This window comes from Gobio gobio, assembly GCF_949357685.1.
Source record: "Gobio gobio genome assembly, chromosome: 25".
Classification (NCBI taxonomy): Eukaryota; Metazoa; Chordata; class Actinopteri; order Cypriniformes; family Gobionidae; genus Gobio; species Gobio gobio.
Genome location: NC_137121.1, coordinates 31104698 through 31119747, shown reverse-complemented (window position 1 = coordinate 31119747; position 15050 = coordinate 31104698). Strand labels below are relative to the sequence as shown.

The window sequence follows — 15050 nt, the reverse complement described above, 5'->3', positions numbered from 1 at the left end:
TTATTTAGATATTTAATGTGAATTTTACATAAAATGTTGCTATTTTAAATAAACCTGTAAATAAATATCATTACTAATTTTGGCAAATACGTTATAAAATACATTTTTGTCATATGTCCCTGTTAAGGCGATCCAAGCCATGTTCTTCACCATTTCCATAAGCTTCGACACAAAGGATTTGACGTGTGAATCCAAACTTTTCTTGAAATGTTTACTTTTATCTTAGTCTTGTTACACTACAAAACTCAAAACACATATTGTTTCCACTTATTTCAGTTACAAAACAAGAACATTTCACGGTCAAAAGACTGTCTAGCTCGAAGCTTTCCTTGTTTCCGTCTACTTCTTCTATACTCTCTTTTCTCTTGCGCTTACGTATATAACTAGTCACAGTCACCTGATCCAAAACTAACATAAACACACCTTTTTCAAGAACATAATTATTCTTAATATAAGGGGAAAAAAATATTACAAAATTATTGACGTAGTTATAGCTCTAACAGTCCCCTTAAAACTGCTAACCTAACTAATTATTCATTTTGACACCCCTATGGATGAGTGGCGCCCCTAGCATTTGCCTATTCTGCCTATGCAGTAATGAAAGGGAGAGCGCACACGTTATTACAGTTCATCTGAGTTGTTTTAAGGATATAAAGTTTACCAGTTTATTAAGCATCCCCTGAAAAGTCTGTATATATTTGTTTACTGAGTGGTTTTGTGTAATTCACTGTGTATGCTGATGATAATGCAAGGGAGAGAGTGTTGATGCACAAGTTTTTAATGTGTACTTCTTGTACTGTGTATTATTCAGCTCTTATGGTGATTTTCTGGAGTGAAAACAGATGCTTTATCTTTTGTGTGATGAACAATACATTTCATTAAATTCATTAGTAAAGTTTTGGCCATCATTTGGACAGGGTCCAACAGGCTCGTACTAATAGTGGATAAAAGAAAGATGACAACGCAAGTTAAAACCAGAATTAAATTAAATTATACCTGTTCCATGCTGCATTTATTCTCTGGCTCGGTAGGCATTATTGTCCGAGTCCGGTTCGAACTGAACACTGTTAAGGCCATTACATACTCTGTATGTATATATATATATATATATATGTATATGTAACTATGCTTGCTTTTTTTTCACTACTTTTTACTACTTACACTAATTTTTGTCTTGTACACACAAACTGAACATTTTACCTCAAGTGTAAACTACTGTATTTTAAACGTTTAATTTAATCCTGGTGTTATGTCTCTTACAGGAGGTGCATCTTCACAAGAGATGGTTACTCTGCTTGTCCAAACAGGACTTTTTGACACATCCCTGACACTATGTCAGACCTTTAACTTATCCCTTACACCTGTATTTGAGGGACTGACATTCAAGTAAGTTGTGATCTATCCTGTCTGTGTCTGGCCTTTTAAAATAAAATGGCTTTTTTCCCCAGATCTCTGAAGTGCAGATTTTTCTGTGTGTAGGTGTATCAAACTGCAATATAAAGGTGATCAGGACCAGACAGAGGTGTGGAACTGGCTCGCAGCAAATCAGCTGCCAACTGTCATTACTACTAAAGAGTCTAGGTTTGTCAAAATACTCTCTAACCTTGATCATTACGATTAACTCTGCTGCATGTCTTCCTAAACTAAATTTCTCTCCACACAGTGCAACAGATGAAGCTTGGCGGCTTTTATCTCACTATTTGGAGAAGTATCCCTCACAGAATGCTCAATATCATCGCTGTGTCATCAACAAGCTGCTGTCTCATGGGGTGCCAGTGCCTGATTGGCTGATCAATGCCTACAAGGTGGTGTTTTTTTTTCAGCATTACATCCAACAGAATGTAAAAGAGAAAAGCCATTACCATTGTTTAATTGTCACTGACTTTGTCTATTTCTTTTAAAGGGGTTATGAATCAAGAAATACATTTTTCTCTTAACTTTTAACAAACGAGCTCATTGTACTATAAACATATTCTATAGTTTTAGAACTCAAAACTTACTTGTTGGTCTAAAAAATAAGCTTTTATTGAAACCAAGCTGCCAAAACCTCTTGTTTTGGACTTGTTGGTATCTGTTATGTAATAAGCCTTTATCACAGTCCACATGTCGTCACATCATGCACCGATTAGTAGTGTAAAGGAATTTCTACCGGCATTGTTGTCAATGGACGGACACCAGTTTTGAGGAAAAACAATTTAACTAAAACATTTAACTGCTATGTACAGGTGCATCTCAATAAATTTGAATGTCGTGGAAAAGTTCATTTATTTCAGTAATTCAACTTAAAAGGTTAAACTAATATAGTATAAATAATATATAATATATTATTCTCCAGAATGGCTATACAGCTGAATAAAATTATGCTGCATTATTTTCCTGTTTAACACTGTAAAGCTGCTTTGAAACAATCTACATTGTTAAAAGCGCTATATAAATAAAGTTGACTTGACTTGACTATATAGACTCATTACATGCAAAGTGAGATATTTCAAGCTTTATTTGTTATAATTTGGATGATTATGGCTTACAGCTTATGAGAAAATGAGAAAATTGTGAAAAGGTTCAGTATTGTGTCACACTCTAATACGCTAATTAATCTAAAACCTTCCTGAGCCTTTAAATGGTCTATCAGTCTGGTTCGGTAGAATTCACAATCATGGGGAGGACTGCTGACCTGACATTTGTGCAGAAAACCATCATTGACACCTTCCACAAGGAGGGAAAGCCTCAAAAGATAATTGCAAAAGAAGTTGGATGTTCTCAAAGTGCTGTACCAAAGCACATTAATAGAAAGTTAAGTGGAAGGGAAAAGTGTTTAAGAAAAAGTGCACAAGCAGCAGGGATGACCGCATCCTGGAGAGGATTGTCAGGAAAAGGCCATTCAAATGTGTGGGGGAGCTTCACAAGGAGTGGACTGAGGCTGAGACTGAGTTACTGCATCAAGAGCCAACACACACAGACGGATCCTGGACAAGCGTCTTTCCTGGGCTAAAGAAATAAAGAACTGGTCTGTTGTTCAGTGGGCCAGTCCTCTCTTCTGATGAGAACAAATTTTGCATCTCATTTGGAAAACAAGGCCGCAGAGTCTGGAGGAAGAATGGAGAGGCACACAATCCAAGATGCTTGACGTCCAGTGTGAAGTTTCCACAGTCTGTGTTGGTTTGGGGCGCCATGTCATCTGCTTTTGGTGGTCCACTGTGCTTTATTAAGTCCAGAGTTAACGCACCTGTCTACCAGGACATTTTAGAGCACTTCATGCTTCCTTCAGCAGACAAGCTTTATGGAGATCCTGACTTAACTTTCTAGCAGGCACTTGCCCACACTGCCAAAAAGTACCAAAACCTGGTTCAATGACCATCTGTGCTTGATTGGCCAGCAAACTCGCCTGACCTAAACCCCATAGAGAATCAATGGGGCATTGCCAAGAGAAAATGAGAGGCATGAGACCGGACAATGCAGATGAGCTGAAGGCCACTATTGAAGCATCCTGGTCTTCCATAAAACCTCAGCAGTGCCACAGGCTGATAGCATCCATGCCATGCCGCATTGAGGCAGTAATTCATGCAAAAGGGGCCCAAACCAAGTAGAGTACATATGCATGATTATACTTTTCAGAGGGCCGACATTTCTGTATTTAAAATTCGATTTTTTAATCTAATTTTCTGAGATTTAGAATTTGGGGTTTTCATAAACTGTAAGCCGTAATCATCAAAATTATAACAATTAAATGAGTCTATATAATATATTAGTTTCACCTTTTAAGTTGAATTACTGAAATAAATGAACTTTTCTACGACATTCTAATTTATTGAGATGCACCTATGTAATCTTTTATTTTATTGTGTAACATTATCTTAGAGATGCGATAGTCAGCGCTGCAAGTGTTGCTAGTCATGAGATTAACGCGCAGCTCAAGTTACTGTCAGAGGAATCTGAATTGTTTATTTTTGCATTATATTCACCCATTATTATCTACAGTATAATGCTATCCAATCATTTCACTTAAACAAAGAGGATATGACTTGTTTATGATGATCAAACCAGTTATTGAAAAATCATCTATGGGCTGGACATATTCTTTTATTTAAACTTAAATTTGATCTAATTATTGATGACTGCATCATAAAGTAGGTGATTGAAATTTTTTTCCCTTAAACCTTTAATTTAATCCCCCCAAAATAGATTTTATATGTTGATATGTTATTTGTATTGTATTCTTGCAGTTCTACAATAAAATAAGGTGATCAGACTATTGCGCATACACATACAGTATGGGTTGCGCTCTCCCCTTTATGTCATTGCACTTACCTAGTAAATGCATCTTGATTTAAGAATTTTTAGTTATTTAGACTGGAAACAAGACAAAAAAAACTAAATAAGAAAAGCATTTTTTTGCAGTGTAAAAGTAGTTCTGTTTGATATTACACAAAATTCCATACCTTGATAGACATGTTAGAAATCTTGTTCTGTTTACTTTTAGACCCATATAATATGGATTCCGTTTTTATCTAAATGCAAAAGTTTATTTTCAGAGAGCCAGTCTCTTACCTTACAGAGTCAGATGCCTTACAAACGGATTCACCTTACTAAAAATATATATATATATATATTTTTTTTTTTTTTTTTTTCATCAAATAAAAATAGCAGGCCTACCTCAATCCACACCTTGTATGGTTTTGATTTTTTAAAAGTAACATGTCTGATGTGGGTTAGTCTGGAGCACAGGCTCTTGACAGTTTGACCTGCAGCAGAAAACGTCTCAAGCCTTGTTTATACTTTCGCCTGGCTCCGCGGCGCGCACCTCCGATGACTGCGCGCGCCTCGTCCGTCTGGGGACATGTTTATACTCTACGCTCGCCGTAGAGTATACTTTATACTTTATATACTCTATACTCTATGCTCGCCGTTGTGCTATTTTTTTAAACGACAGAGGGCGAATAGGGGTAATTGTTCTATAAACCATCAGGAAACAGTGGCGAGAAGAACATATGTGCCAATGTTTACTTCAGTAAACTTTACCAAACCACACTACGAAAAGCCTTTAAACAAGGCTTCAAATGGCACTGGATGTTCCCCCGGGAATACAGAGATAACACCTCGCTATAGTGGCCAGCCTTGGGAAGTGCCTTTCATTTGCTTTCCACCAGTCTAGAGCTTATACTACTGCTGTATTTTAATACCGTGTAGCGTATTTCAATATCGCATCGAAATGGTCACACACAGTAGGCTTCTTTCCTATTGCTTCATCTTGCGAAATATGTCTGTGTAGACACGTGTGGTTGAACGTGTCGACGCGCCCCGTGAGTTAACAAATACAGCATATTTTTCTTTTTTTAAAAAGCGGAAAAAAACAACTTTAAATCATTTAACTTATAGTATTAATCTGTGAAAATTCTTACTTTCGGTTAACGGTTTAACGGTCAAAATGAGCATCCCTACTCCTCACCTAATGTAATTTGTATTTTGCTGACATCCTTGTCTGAAACCAGTAAAGCAGAGTCTTCAGCATATACTGTAAAAACAAATTATATTATTTATTTATTAATTGTTTCCTCAGAGAGAATCCCATCAATTTCTACCCCTTGAACTTTCCCAGTTAAATAAGAGTTCAACCAGGCTATCACCATACTTGGAAAACCCATGACACTTTATTTATCTAACAGTATTGAATGATTCACTGTCAAAAGCTTTTTGGAAATCTGTGTACCATTCCACACATTTTACCTCCATCAGTCTAGATCAGTGTTACTCATTGCGCGGCTCACTAGCCTCACGCGGCTCACACCAGCTTAATCTGCGGTTCGCATGGCAGTGCATAATATGGTGAAATGATCATGCATTCAATACATATATTTCATAAAAACAAGCAGGGCTATAACCTAACCCATTAAAAACTCAAAGTGTCTGCTCTATTACAAATAATTTATATAAAAAAAATACCCAAAAACAGCTGAATTACAAAATGGAAATACAGACTTGCTCTGCCCTTACGTCCATGACTCAACTGAGTTGTCAGTTTTGGCTGTTTTTCCAGTTTTTAATGGTGAATGTGCTTTTATAGATCAACACGTTCTCATGAAATGCGTATCTATAACACAATTTGTATTTATCGTGCTATTAATACGGCAAAATGACTTTTTACGTGTCTATGATAAGCATTGTCAACTAGATTGAGTGGTGTGGGTTACGTGCCAGCATCATGAGCAGACAGCGCGCTAGAATCCAGTTCTCTTTCGCTCTTGAACAAGCTATAACACACAGAATTATGCCTAAATGTCCGTTTTGTCGAGTATCCTGAGAAGAACAGTTTTAAATGAGTTAAATAACGTCTTAAAAATTAAAATAGTGTAATTTATTACTCACCCTCATGCTGTTCCACACCCGTAAGACCTCCGTTCAGAACACAAATTAAGATATTTTTGTTGAAATCTGAAGGCTCAGTGATGCCTCCATAGGGAGCAAAGCAATTTACACTCTCAAGATCCATTAATGTACTAAAAACATATTTAAATCAGTCCATGTGAGTATCGTGGTTCAATATTAATATTATAAAGAAAAAATAAATAAATAACTACTTATATAGTGATAACCGATGAATCATGAAGCTTTGGAGTGTATGAAATCAGGGAGTCGAATCATGATTCGGATCGCGTGTCGAACCGCCAAACTGCTGAAATCACGTGACTTTGGCGCTCCGAACCACTGATACAAACGCTCCGAAGCTTCATGCAGCAGTGTTTTGAAATCGGTTATAACTATATAAGTCGTTATTTCTGGGTTTTTTGGCGCACCAAAAATATTATTGTCGCTTTATAATATTAAAATTGAACCACTGGACTCACATGGACTGATTTAAATATGTTTTTAGTACATTAATGGATCTTGAGAGTGGAAATTGCTTTGCTCCCTATGGAGGCCTCACTGAGCCTTCAGATTTCAACAAAAATATCTTAATTTGTGTTCTGAAGATGAACGGAGGTCTTACGGGTGTGGAACAGCATGAGGGTGAGTAATAAATTACATTATTTTCATTTTTGGGTGAACTAACCCTTTAAAATGTGTTTTAAACAGAAAAATGTTGAATAATCATAATAATAATGAATAATCTTGTTTAAAACAGCACTAAAAGGAAGTTTACATATATTATGCCTACCCACTATCTATCTACCTTTTGTATTTATTTATTGCATATTGTATGTTCAGGGATGACAGACTGAAAAAAATAGCGAAGACCACTGGTCTAGATCAAGACTGCATTGCTTTATATAACTTGCTTTACAGATATGATTTCTACTCTTCTCTTAGTATAGCATGTAAAAGATGTTTGTGGTTCTCTTTCAGGAAGTTGATGCTGCAGCGCTGCTGCGTCTCTATCTAAACTATGATCAACTGGAGTGTGCAGCTGAGCTTGTGCTCGAGTATGTGGATGCTCTGCTTGGAAAGGGACATCAGTATTTTGGTATAGAGGTATGGAGTCCTGCATACTGTCACTATGATTCATAAGAATAGAGAATTCATTAATTTTACACATCATTTTAGGTGATTTTATTAACCAACAACATTATATTCTGTAGTAGACATTAAGGTTCTTATTTACAAGATTGCGAATAATGGATGTAAATTTACTTTTGAAATCTTACAAAGTACATTTGCACTTTGTATGGCTGCGTTCACACTGCAGGCTGAAACGACCCAATTCCGATTTTTTTGCCCTTATGCGACCTGTATGTGATCTTTTCATGACAGTCTGAACGACACAGATCCGATCTTTTCAAATGCGACCCAGGCCACTTGGGTATGTGGTCCAAATCCGATACATATCCGATCTTTTGAAATGCGTCTTCAGTCTGAACTGCCAGGTCACATATATCCGACCCGCACGTCGTTGATACGCGACAAACGTCATCATTGTAACTCCCGTTCCTTACTCCAGTCCAGTGGTGGCGGTAATGCACAAGAAATAGTTGCTAACCGCCAATAAAAGAAGTACGCACCTGTTGCTAGTAAATACACTCCAACGCGTTTCTGCACTATGGGCCGCCGCAGACGTGTCTCTTCCCGTGACAAAGTTAGTTGAAGGCGCTCGTAAACATAATTGAAGGTGGATCTGGTCATTCTGAAGTTACTGACGAATTCGGTATCAGTAAAGCCACTCACATCAGTCTCCCACCACTCCTGGCTGCGGCTCCGCACAGGCGCACACACACGTTTCTCTGTACCGACTTTGCTACCACTGCTCCACAAAACGCCATGGCCAAAAACCTTGCTCTCCTCCTCTTTTTTAATTTTCTTCTTAACATGAGAAGGTTGTAATGGTGCTGGCTCCGTTGCGAAAATAACTTTAATAAAGCTAAACGAACTCCAATGCTGACACCCATATTTGGCTACTTCCGTAAACAACAAGTGACGTCGTTGACCGTTGAGTACTCTTCTGCGCATGCGGGTCACTTCTGGGTCATTTCACGTTCACACAGGAGATCACAAAAGGTCGCATTTAATTGGAAATGTGAACGGCCTTGCAAAAAAATCGCATTTTTTCAAAAAATCGGAATTGAGCATTAAGCCCTGCAGTGTGAACGCAGCCTATGTTATTACTAACAATAAAACAATTTTGCAAATAGCAGTTTGTCCAAGCAGGTTAGACACATTTAAAAGGTTAATTGGTCCTAATGTTAAGCATGCTGCTCACTTTCTAAACGCCTGCAATTTTCACTTTTCAATAATTGTCAGATTAATTGGCCAATCCAGTGAGATTTTTGTATTCTGGCCTGATCTCACCAACATCAAGTCTGTCTGTGATTACATGAAGAAACAGAATAAACTAGACAGACTAAATCCAGAAGAACTCTGGCAACGTCTCCAAGATGCTTGAAGAAACCTACCTGCAAAGCTACAGTGAAAAGTTTTAGGTACTTGAGTAAAAATGACATAAATAGACATAGATTTTATCTTTAAATTAACTTCTATTAACTAAATCAAATCATTATTTGATCACCCTCTGCACATAGTTTTTCAGGTAGGTTTCTTCAAGCATCTTGGAGACATGCCGCAAATCTTCTGGATTTATTAAACTGATATTCCCTACTGTCACACTACAGTCAAAGATATAATAAATGGCTTAAAACAATTATTTTGTAGTAGGGGTGCACCGATCCGACTTTTTCAGTCCCGATACCGATGCCTGGGCTTTGTGTATCTGTCGATACCCGATACCGATCTGATATATTGTTGAATTAATAATAAACTGTATATCTTCCACCTTATACCTTCCTTGAAGAGACTAAAGGCACCAGACTTTACTAACTAAACATAACTAAGACAAAATAACAGATGTATGTAAGGTGTTGAATTCTTATTTATTTAAAAAACAATTGTGCATTCAAATCTAAAATAGAATGTAATCTAACTTCTTTAAATAAATAAAATGTAGCAGTGGAAACAAAAAACAGTCAAACATACAATAGTAATCTGACAGTTACCAAACATTTTTTACACTACAGATAATTGTTTTGGTATATAATCATATCAATATTAAAAAGTAGCATTACAAATTAACAAATAGTCTAATTTTCTACCATATGCAATTTAATAAAAATGTTCAGCTAGCTAATAACAACTTTGTTCTGGTTTCACCTCACTCCAGATTAAATGATTGTAGGCTAGGCCTATTTATTTTACTACACATTGTCAACAGAAATAAGATGAAATACTGTTGATAATTAAAAATAATTCTTACTACCCACTCTTGCTAAAATGGGTAAGCACACTTGTGTTCTCATTTCAGTTGCGTTCTGAGTAAATTAATAAACTGAGTTCATGAGTTCAGTGTTGGACAGATCAGTTGTTCTGGCCAGTCGTTAAAATGATTCGGTTCAAAGGAGTCATTAGGTCACGAATCGGACATTAGCAGACGCGTTGTGTGCGAATCCCGTCTGTTAGAACATCGCGAAAGATGTCAACACACAGAAAACACTTCATAACTGGATATAATTTGTCTCCCGCTTATTGAAAGTATGCTTTATGTCAGCTGGTCAGAGAAGAGTCGATGTTTTTTGAGCGCAATTCACACCCAGTGATAATTCAAGGACAAAACTGTCCGAATGTGTCACGTGCAACATGGTTTCGGTCTTCCGAGCTTTTGATTTGGATTAATATGTGAAATATGAGAGCGAACACTGATTATTTTGAAGACCCAGAGAGCGCGCGCGGGGGAGGAGCTCTCAGATCGGTCTCTCTGTCACTCAGTCACAAGCGCAGCATCTGTTCTACATCACTCGTAAATCACAATAACTCATCAAATTAGGCTTTAGCCGTCAAAAAAATGTCAATGCAGGAAAGACCCTGACTTTGCAGTAATACCCTCGAAACAGCGACGAACTAGTTGGCGTGGCAAGCGTGAAATATCTCCTCCACACAGCCGACTCTCTGGCTCGCTCCCTTCTAGCATGCGACACACGTGAAGCTGACGAATGACGTAGGTTCTGCTGCGACGGAAAAAAACACCTGGATCGGCTTGTGGATCTGTTAATTTTTCCGATCCCCGATCCAGCTATTTTGTCAGTATCGCGGCCGATATCCGATCCTAATATCGGATCGGTGCACCCCTATTTTGTAGTGGGGGGTATACACCAATCAGGCATAACATTATGACGTTATGAAGTCAATAACACTGATTATCTCCATCACGGCACCTGTTAGTGGGTGGGATATATTAGGCAGCAAGTGAACATTTTGTCCTCAAAGTTGATGTGCTAGAAGCAGGAGAAATGGGCAAGTGTAAGGATTTGAGCGAGTTTGACTAGGGCCAAATTGTGATGGCTAGACGACTGGGTCAGAGCATTTCCAAAACTGCAGCTCTTGTGTGGTGTTCCTTTGCTATCTGGCAATCTTGTCCATGCGAGCTCTCTCACACACGCGCATGGAGGCCCCACCTCGCAACTTACAGGACTTAAAGGTTCTGCTGCTAACAACTTGGTATCAGATACCACAGCACACCTTCAGGGCTCTAGTGGAGACCATGCCTCAACGGGTCAGGGCTGTTTTGGCAGCAAAAGGGGGGCCAACACAATATTAGGAAGGTGGTCATTATGTTAAGTCTGATCGGTGTATATACACAGTGTATATTGCTATTTTTCCAAATTTGTCAAACATATAATGTGACTCACACTTTAGCACAGTACTGTGTATATAACTATATATTATTGTCTTTTGATTTCCTCACAGCGGCCGCTCTCAGCTACAGCATCTCTGGTGTGGCTGCCTTACACATCTATCGATCAGCTATTAAGAAACCTCAGTGAAAGTCAGATCAATGAAAAGGTGAAACATTGTTCACTTACATTTTTCATTATGCCAGAGTTTAGAATAAAGTTTAGAAACTGGTGTTTTCATCTATTGAGAGGGGTTAGTAAGTGATTAAAAAGGATGGAAGAAATGTAAAACTATTGATTTTTAAAGTTGTTGATTTATAGGTATAGAAACTGTTTATCACAATTTTAATACAAAACTTGTGAATTAAATCGAATCATGAAAATTGTCAATACCCAGCAATATTCATATTCATAGTCCAGCTCAGTTCAGTCAGATCAATAATATTGTTGAATATTAAGTGTCCCCATCAGGTTGACAAAATGGATAGTTTTATTACATGCTTCATAATCAAAGATGAAAGTGACTTAAGTTTTAAAAACATCAAAGGTGTAAATAAAATATACCATAAACATTATTATGATGATTAAGTTTCAGCTCTGAATATATCATTGTGGAAAAAAACTACCAGGCTTTAACTTTTTGGGAAGACACTTAAAAGGTTTTACTAAAAACATTCAGGTCTTAAGCCTCAGAAGCCACTGCTAGTACCACAGCCCAACAGATTTCTCATAAAATCATCTCTTTCTTTGGGATCCTATATGATTAAAATATTCCAGCAACTCTGGCTTATTGTTTGCAAATTAGATTTGTCAGTACAAAAAAGCAAAACAAAATATAACTACATAAAATGATAATGGAAATTCAACAGAAGATGAGTCTAAGCAATTTGATACAAATCTTAAAATCTGCTGAGTACTGTATGTAATTAACTTGAAATGCATGTATGGCTTCTTGATGGTCTCTGGCTTCTCTCTCTACAGATGTACAAGAATCTGAAAGATAAACTAGCAGAATATCACAGACTGGTGGATCAGAGCAGCAGACATAGACTCATGGCCCGTTAACCGCTGCTCAGAATTCCATTTCGGACGTGTACTTGGTGTGAGTAATGTAGATGAAAATAAAGTTGTGGCATGTAGTTGTGTTGAGTTGTCTGATGTCCCATGCTAAAAGTGTATGGAAACATTAACTCATCAATGATTTGATAATGTGTGTCAGTTCAGTCGCTTGATAAGAAAAATTGTGTATTTTTATAAAGACACTGTTAAAAACATCTTAAACTTTGTATGTTGTACTCTTGACTTAACCGGTGTGATTTAAATTAGAAATCCAATAAAGAAAAATTGTTTAATTAAGATGTGTAATGTTTTGACATGTTTCAAGAAATCAAGATACAAATACCACTCCCCAAAAATAAATATATTAAATGTATGGGTTTAAATGTACAAAACTTCCCTGTAAATGTTACAAGTTTACACGAGTATTTCTATTTTGCATAAATCATCCTGAAAGAGAGCGTTGTGATGGAAATATTTTATATAATGGCCTCAGAAGTGGTCAAATCGTTATTTAACATGAAACTACAGAAAAACACTGACCAAGGATGTTCAGGTCAAAGACCATGTAGACTTACCCAAAAAGGTGCCTAACACGCGTAGAACAGTCAAATGATTTCCTTAGATCAGGGATTCCCAAAGTGTGGTACGCGAGCTGCCACCAGGGGGTGCGCGAGAGGAAAAATTTTCCATATAATAAAAAAACATGAACAGTAAACATTTCCTTTGTAATCGCTTTCATTTTAAATGAAAAACTATCATTTATTAGTTTTTGATAGAAACATAGAAGACAGCTGCTGTCTACTTTTATTTGTGTACACTCACAATAACTGCAAAGGCCGCGGACTCAGGGAACAGATTATTTTGCACTCCACTCCAAACGCTGTCTTCATTTCAAAAATATATTTTGTAAAGTCAAAAGCATTTCTAAATTCAGTTTATATTTCCAACAAACAAAATTTCAAGCCAAAATAACAAAGTGGTAAAAAAAAACTTTGAGTTAACACCATGCAAATTAAAACTTTTCGCTCGTCTCTGTATGTGGCAATGCGTCACAATAATCTGGCGTATGTAAAAGTCGATCATTCTTTACAGATGATGGTATGTTTGGACAGAAGACGAGTTCTTTATTAAAGGCCTGAAAGTTTCCATAAAAAACAATAGAATATAAAATGCCACAATTTATCATAACACCTCATATGTGCTGCTCAAGTATAAGGTGCTTTCCTTGCCATCAGTGCTTGGATAACACGCACGTCTCTTACCATTAAAAATAATGCCGTGCGGTGGCTGGGATATACATAAACCTAACAACATACGTAGCATGATTTTTGGAATGGCTTATCACGAGAGGAAAACATTTTTTAGTCGCATAACATCAGTTAATGGAAACGCTGTCATTTCGCAATATTTTTTATCGACTTTTAGAAAATATCGCAAAAGTTTTGCGCAAATCTGTAATGGAAACGCGGCTAGAGACGGAGAGAATAGAGAAAGAAAATGAGCGGGAGTCAGAGGATGCGCCGGAGGAAACCAAAGAGGAGGGAAAGAGATGGCAAAAAAGAGGTGATGGGGGTGAACACCAGACGGGAAATATGATGACAATTATCTGGGTCTGGGCTTCACTTGGATCGGCGATACAGATTGCCCGAAGCCTCAGTGCGTGTTGTGCAGTGAAGTTCTAGCAAACGGCTGTCTACTTTATTATGTTGTGGATCGTGTGTAGGCTAATTTTATTGTCGCACTTGAAAAGTTTCAGATTGAGCCTCGTTTTTATTTATTTTATCTATTTCGGAGCTTATTCTCTTTAATGTTGTGGATCGTTTTTTACTTATTTGCAATTTAATTCAATGTACTGTCGTTTTAATTTCCATAACCGTTGTTGAAAATTGTTGAAAAAGCATGAAATTGTTTGTAAGCCACAATTTGAGTTCATGCAGGCAAGCTTCCGATCTCTTGTATGCTGAGTTATCTTTCCGTTTGATAGGTATATAAAATTGTGTGTCATCCGCATAGCAGTGCTAGACGACCCAAATTTACGCATAATTGATCCCAAAGTTAACATGTACAACGAAAATGGTAATGGTGCTAGAATCGATCCTTGGGGTACACCACAGGTAACATGAGCTACCAAGGATGAATGGACGCCCAAATTGACCGTAAATCTTCTATTTGACAGGAAAGATTGGAACCAGTTCAATACTGTGCCTGTGATACCAATTGAGTGTTCAAGCTGAAATAAAAGAATCATGTGATCGACAAAATCAAAAGCAGAACTCAAATCTAAGAGCATATATTTAATAGTTAATCATACATTTAATCATTCCGTTTTAACCCTTTGTTGCAGTTATACCGGTCCGTACTGGAGATAGTTAATAATTACAGAGTAATTCAGAAAGGATCAAAATGTGACAATTTATTAACAGTCAGGTAAATGTATAATGCCAATTACATAATCAATTCAAAGATAATTCATACATAACATCAAATACTTTGTAGCAAAGAATAAGATATCGATACCTGACTTCTGAATATTACGCAACGCAGAGTGTCTACGGGCCAACCTCATTACAGTATGCGCTAGAGGGCTGCATTGGGATTGAGTCCCGCCGGGTCCCGCGGGACCCAACGTAAATCTCGCGGGAGCGGGCGGTTTGAATTTTGCTGCGGGCGGGAATGGGCGGCTAAAAAAAACACTGCGGGAATCGGCGGGATAGGGAGGTTGCCTAACGACATGATGGAGAAGATGTCAATAGATGATGTAGAAAAGAACCTCAAACGAGGTATTTACAGCACAAAAGCTAAGCAAGGAAAGTCTGACATTTGGAGAAGTTTCTCAATTGT

General features: G+C 37.4%; 1 protein-coding gene across 1 annotated transcript in view; it reads left to right on the top strand.

The window, feature by feature from the left end:
- nup160 (nucleoporin 160) overlaps positions 1-12658 on the top strand; it is a 65772-nt gene extending 53114 nt beyond the window's left edge. The window contains exons 30-35 of the mRNA XM_079809677.1: positions 1263-1386; positions 1480-1581; positions 1664-1805; positions 7342-7467; positions 11224-11319; positions 12132-12658. Of these exons, the coding sequence (XP_079665803.1) occupies positions 1263-1386; positions 1480-1581; positions 1664-1805; positions 7342-7467; positions 11224-11319; positions 12132-12215 (674 nt within the window). The 3' untranslated portion in view covers positions 12216-12658. The remainder of the gene's footprint in view (positions 1-1262; positions 1387-1479; positions 1582-1663; positions 1806-7341; positions 7468-11223; positions 11320-12131) is intronic.
- Positions 12659-15050: the final 2392 nt, after the last annotated feature.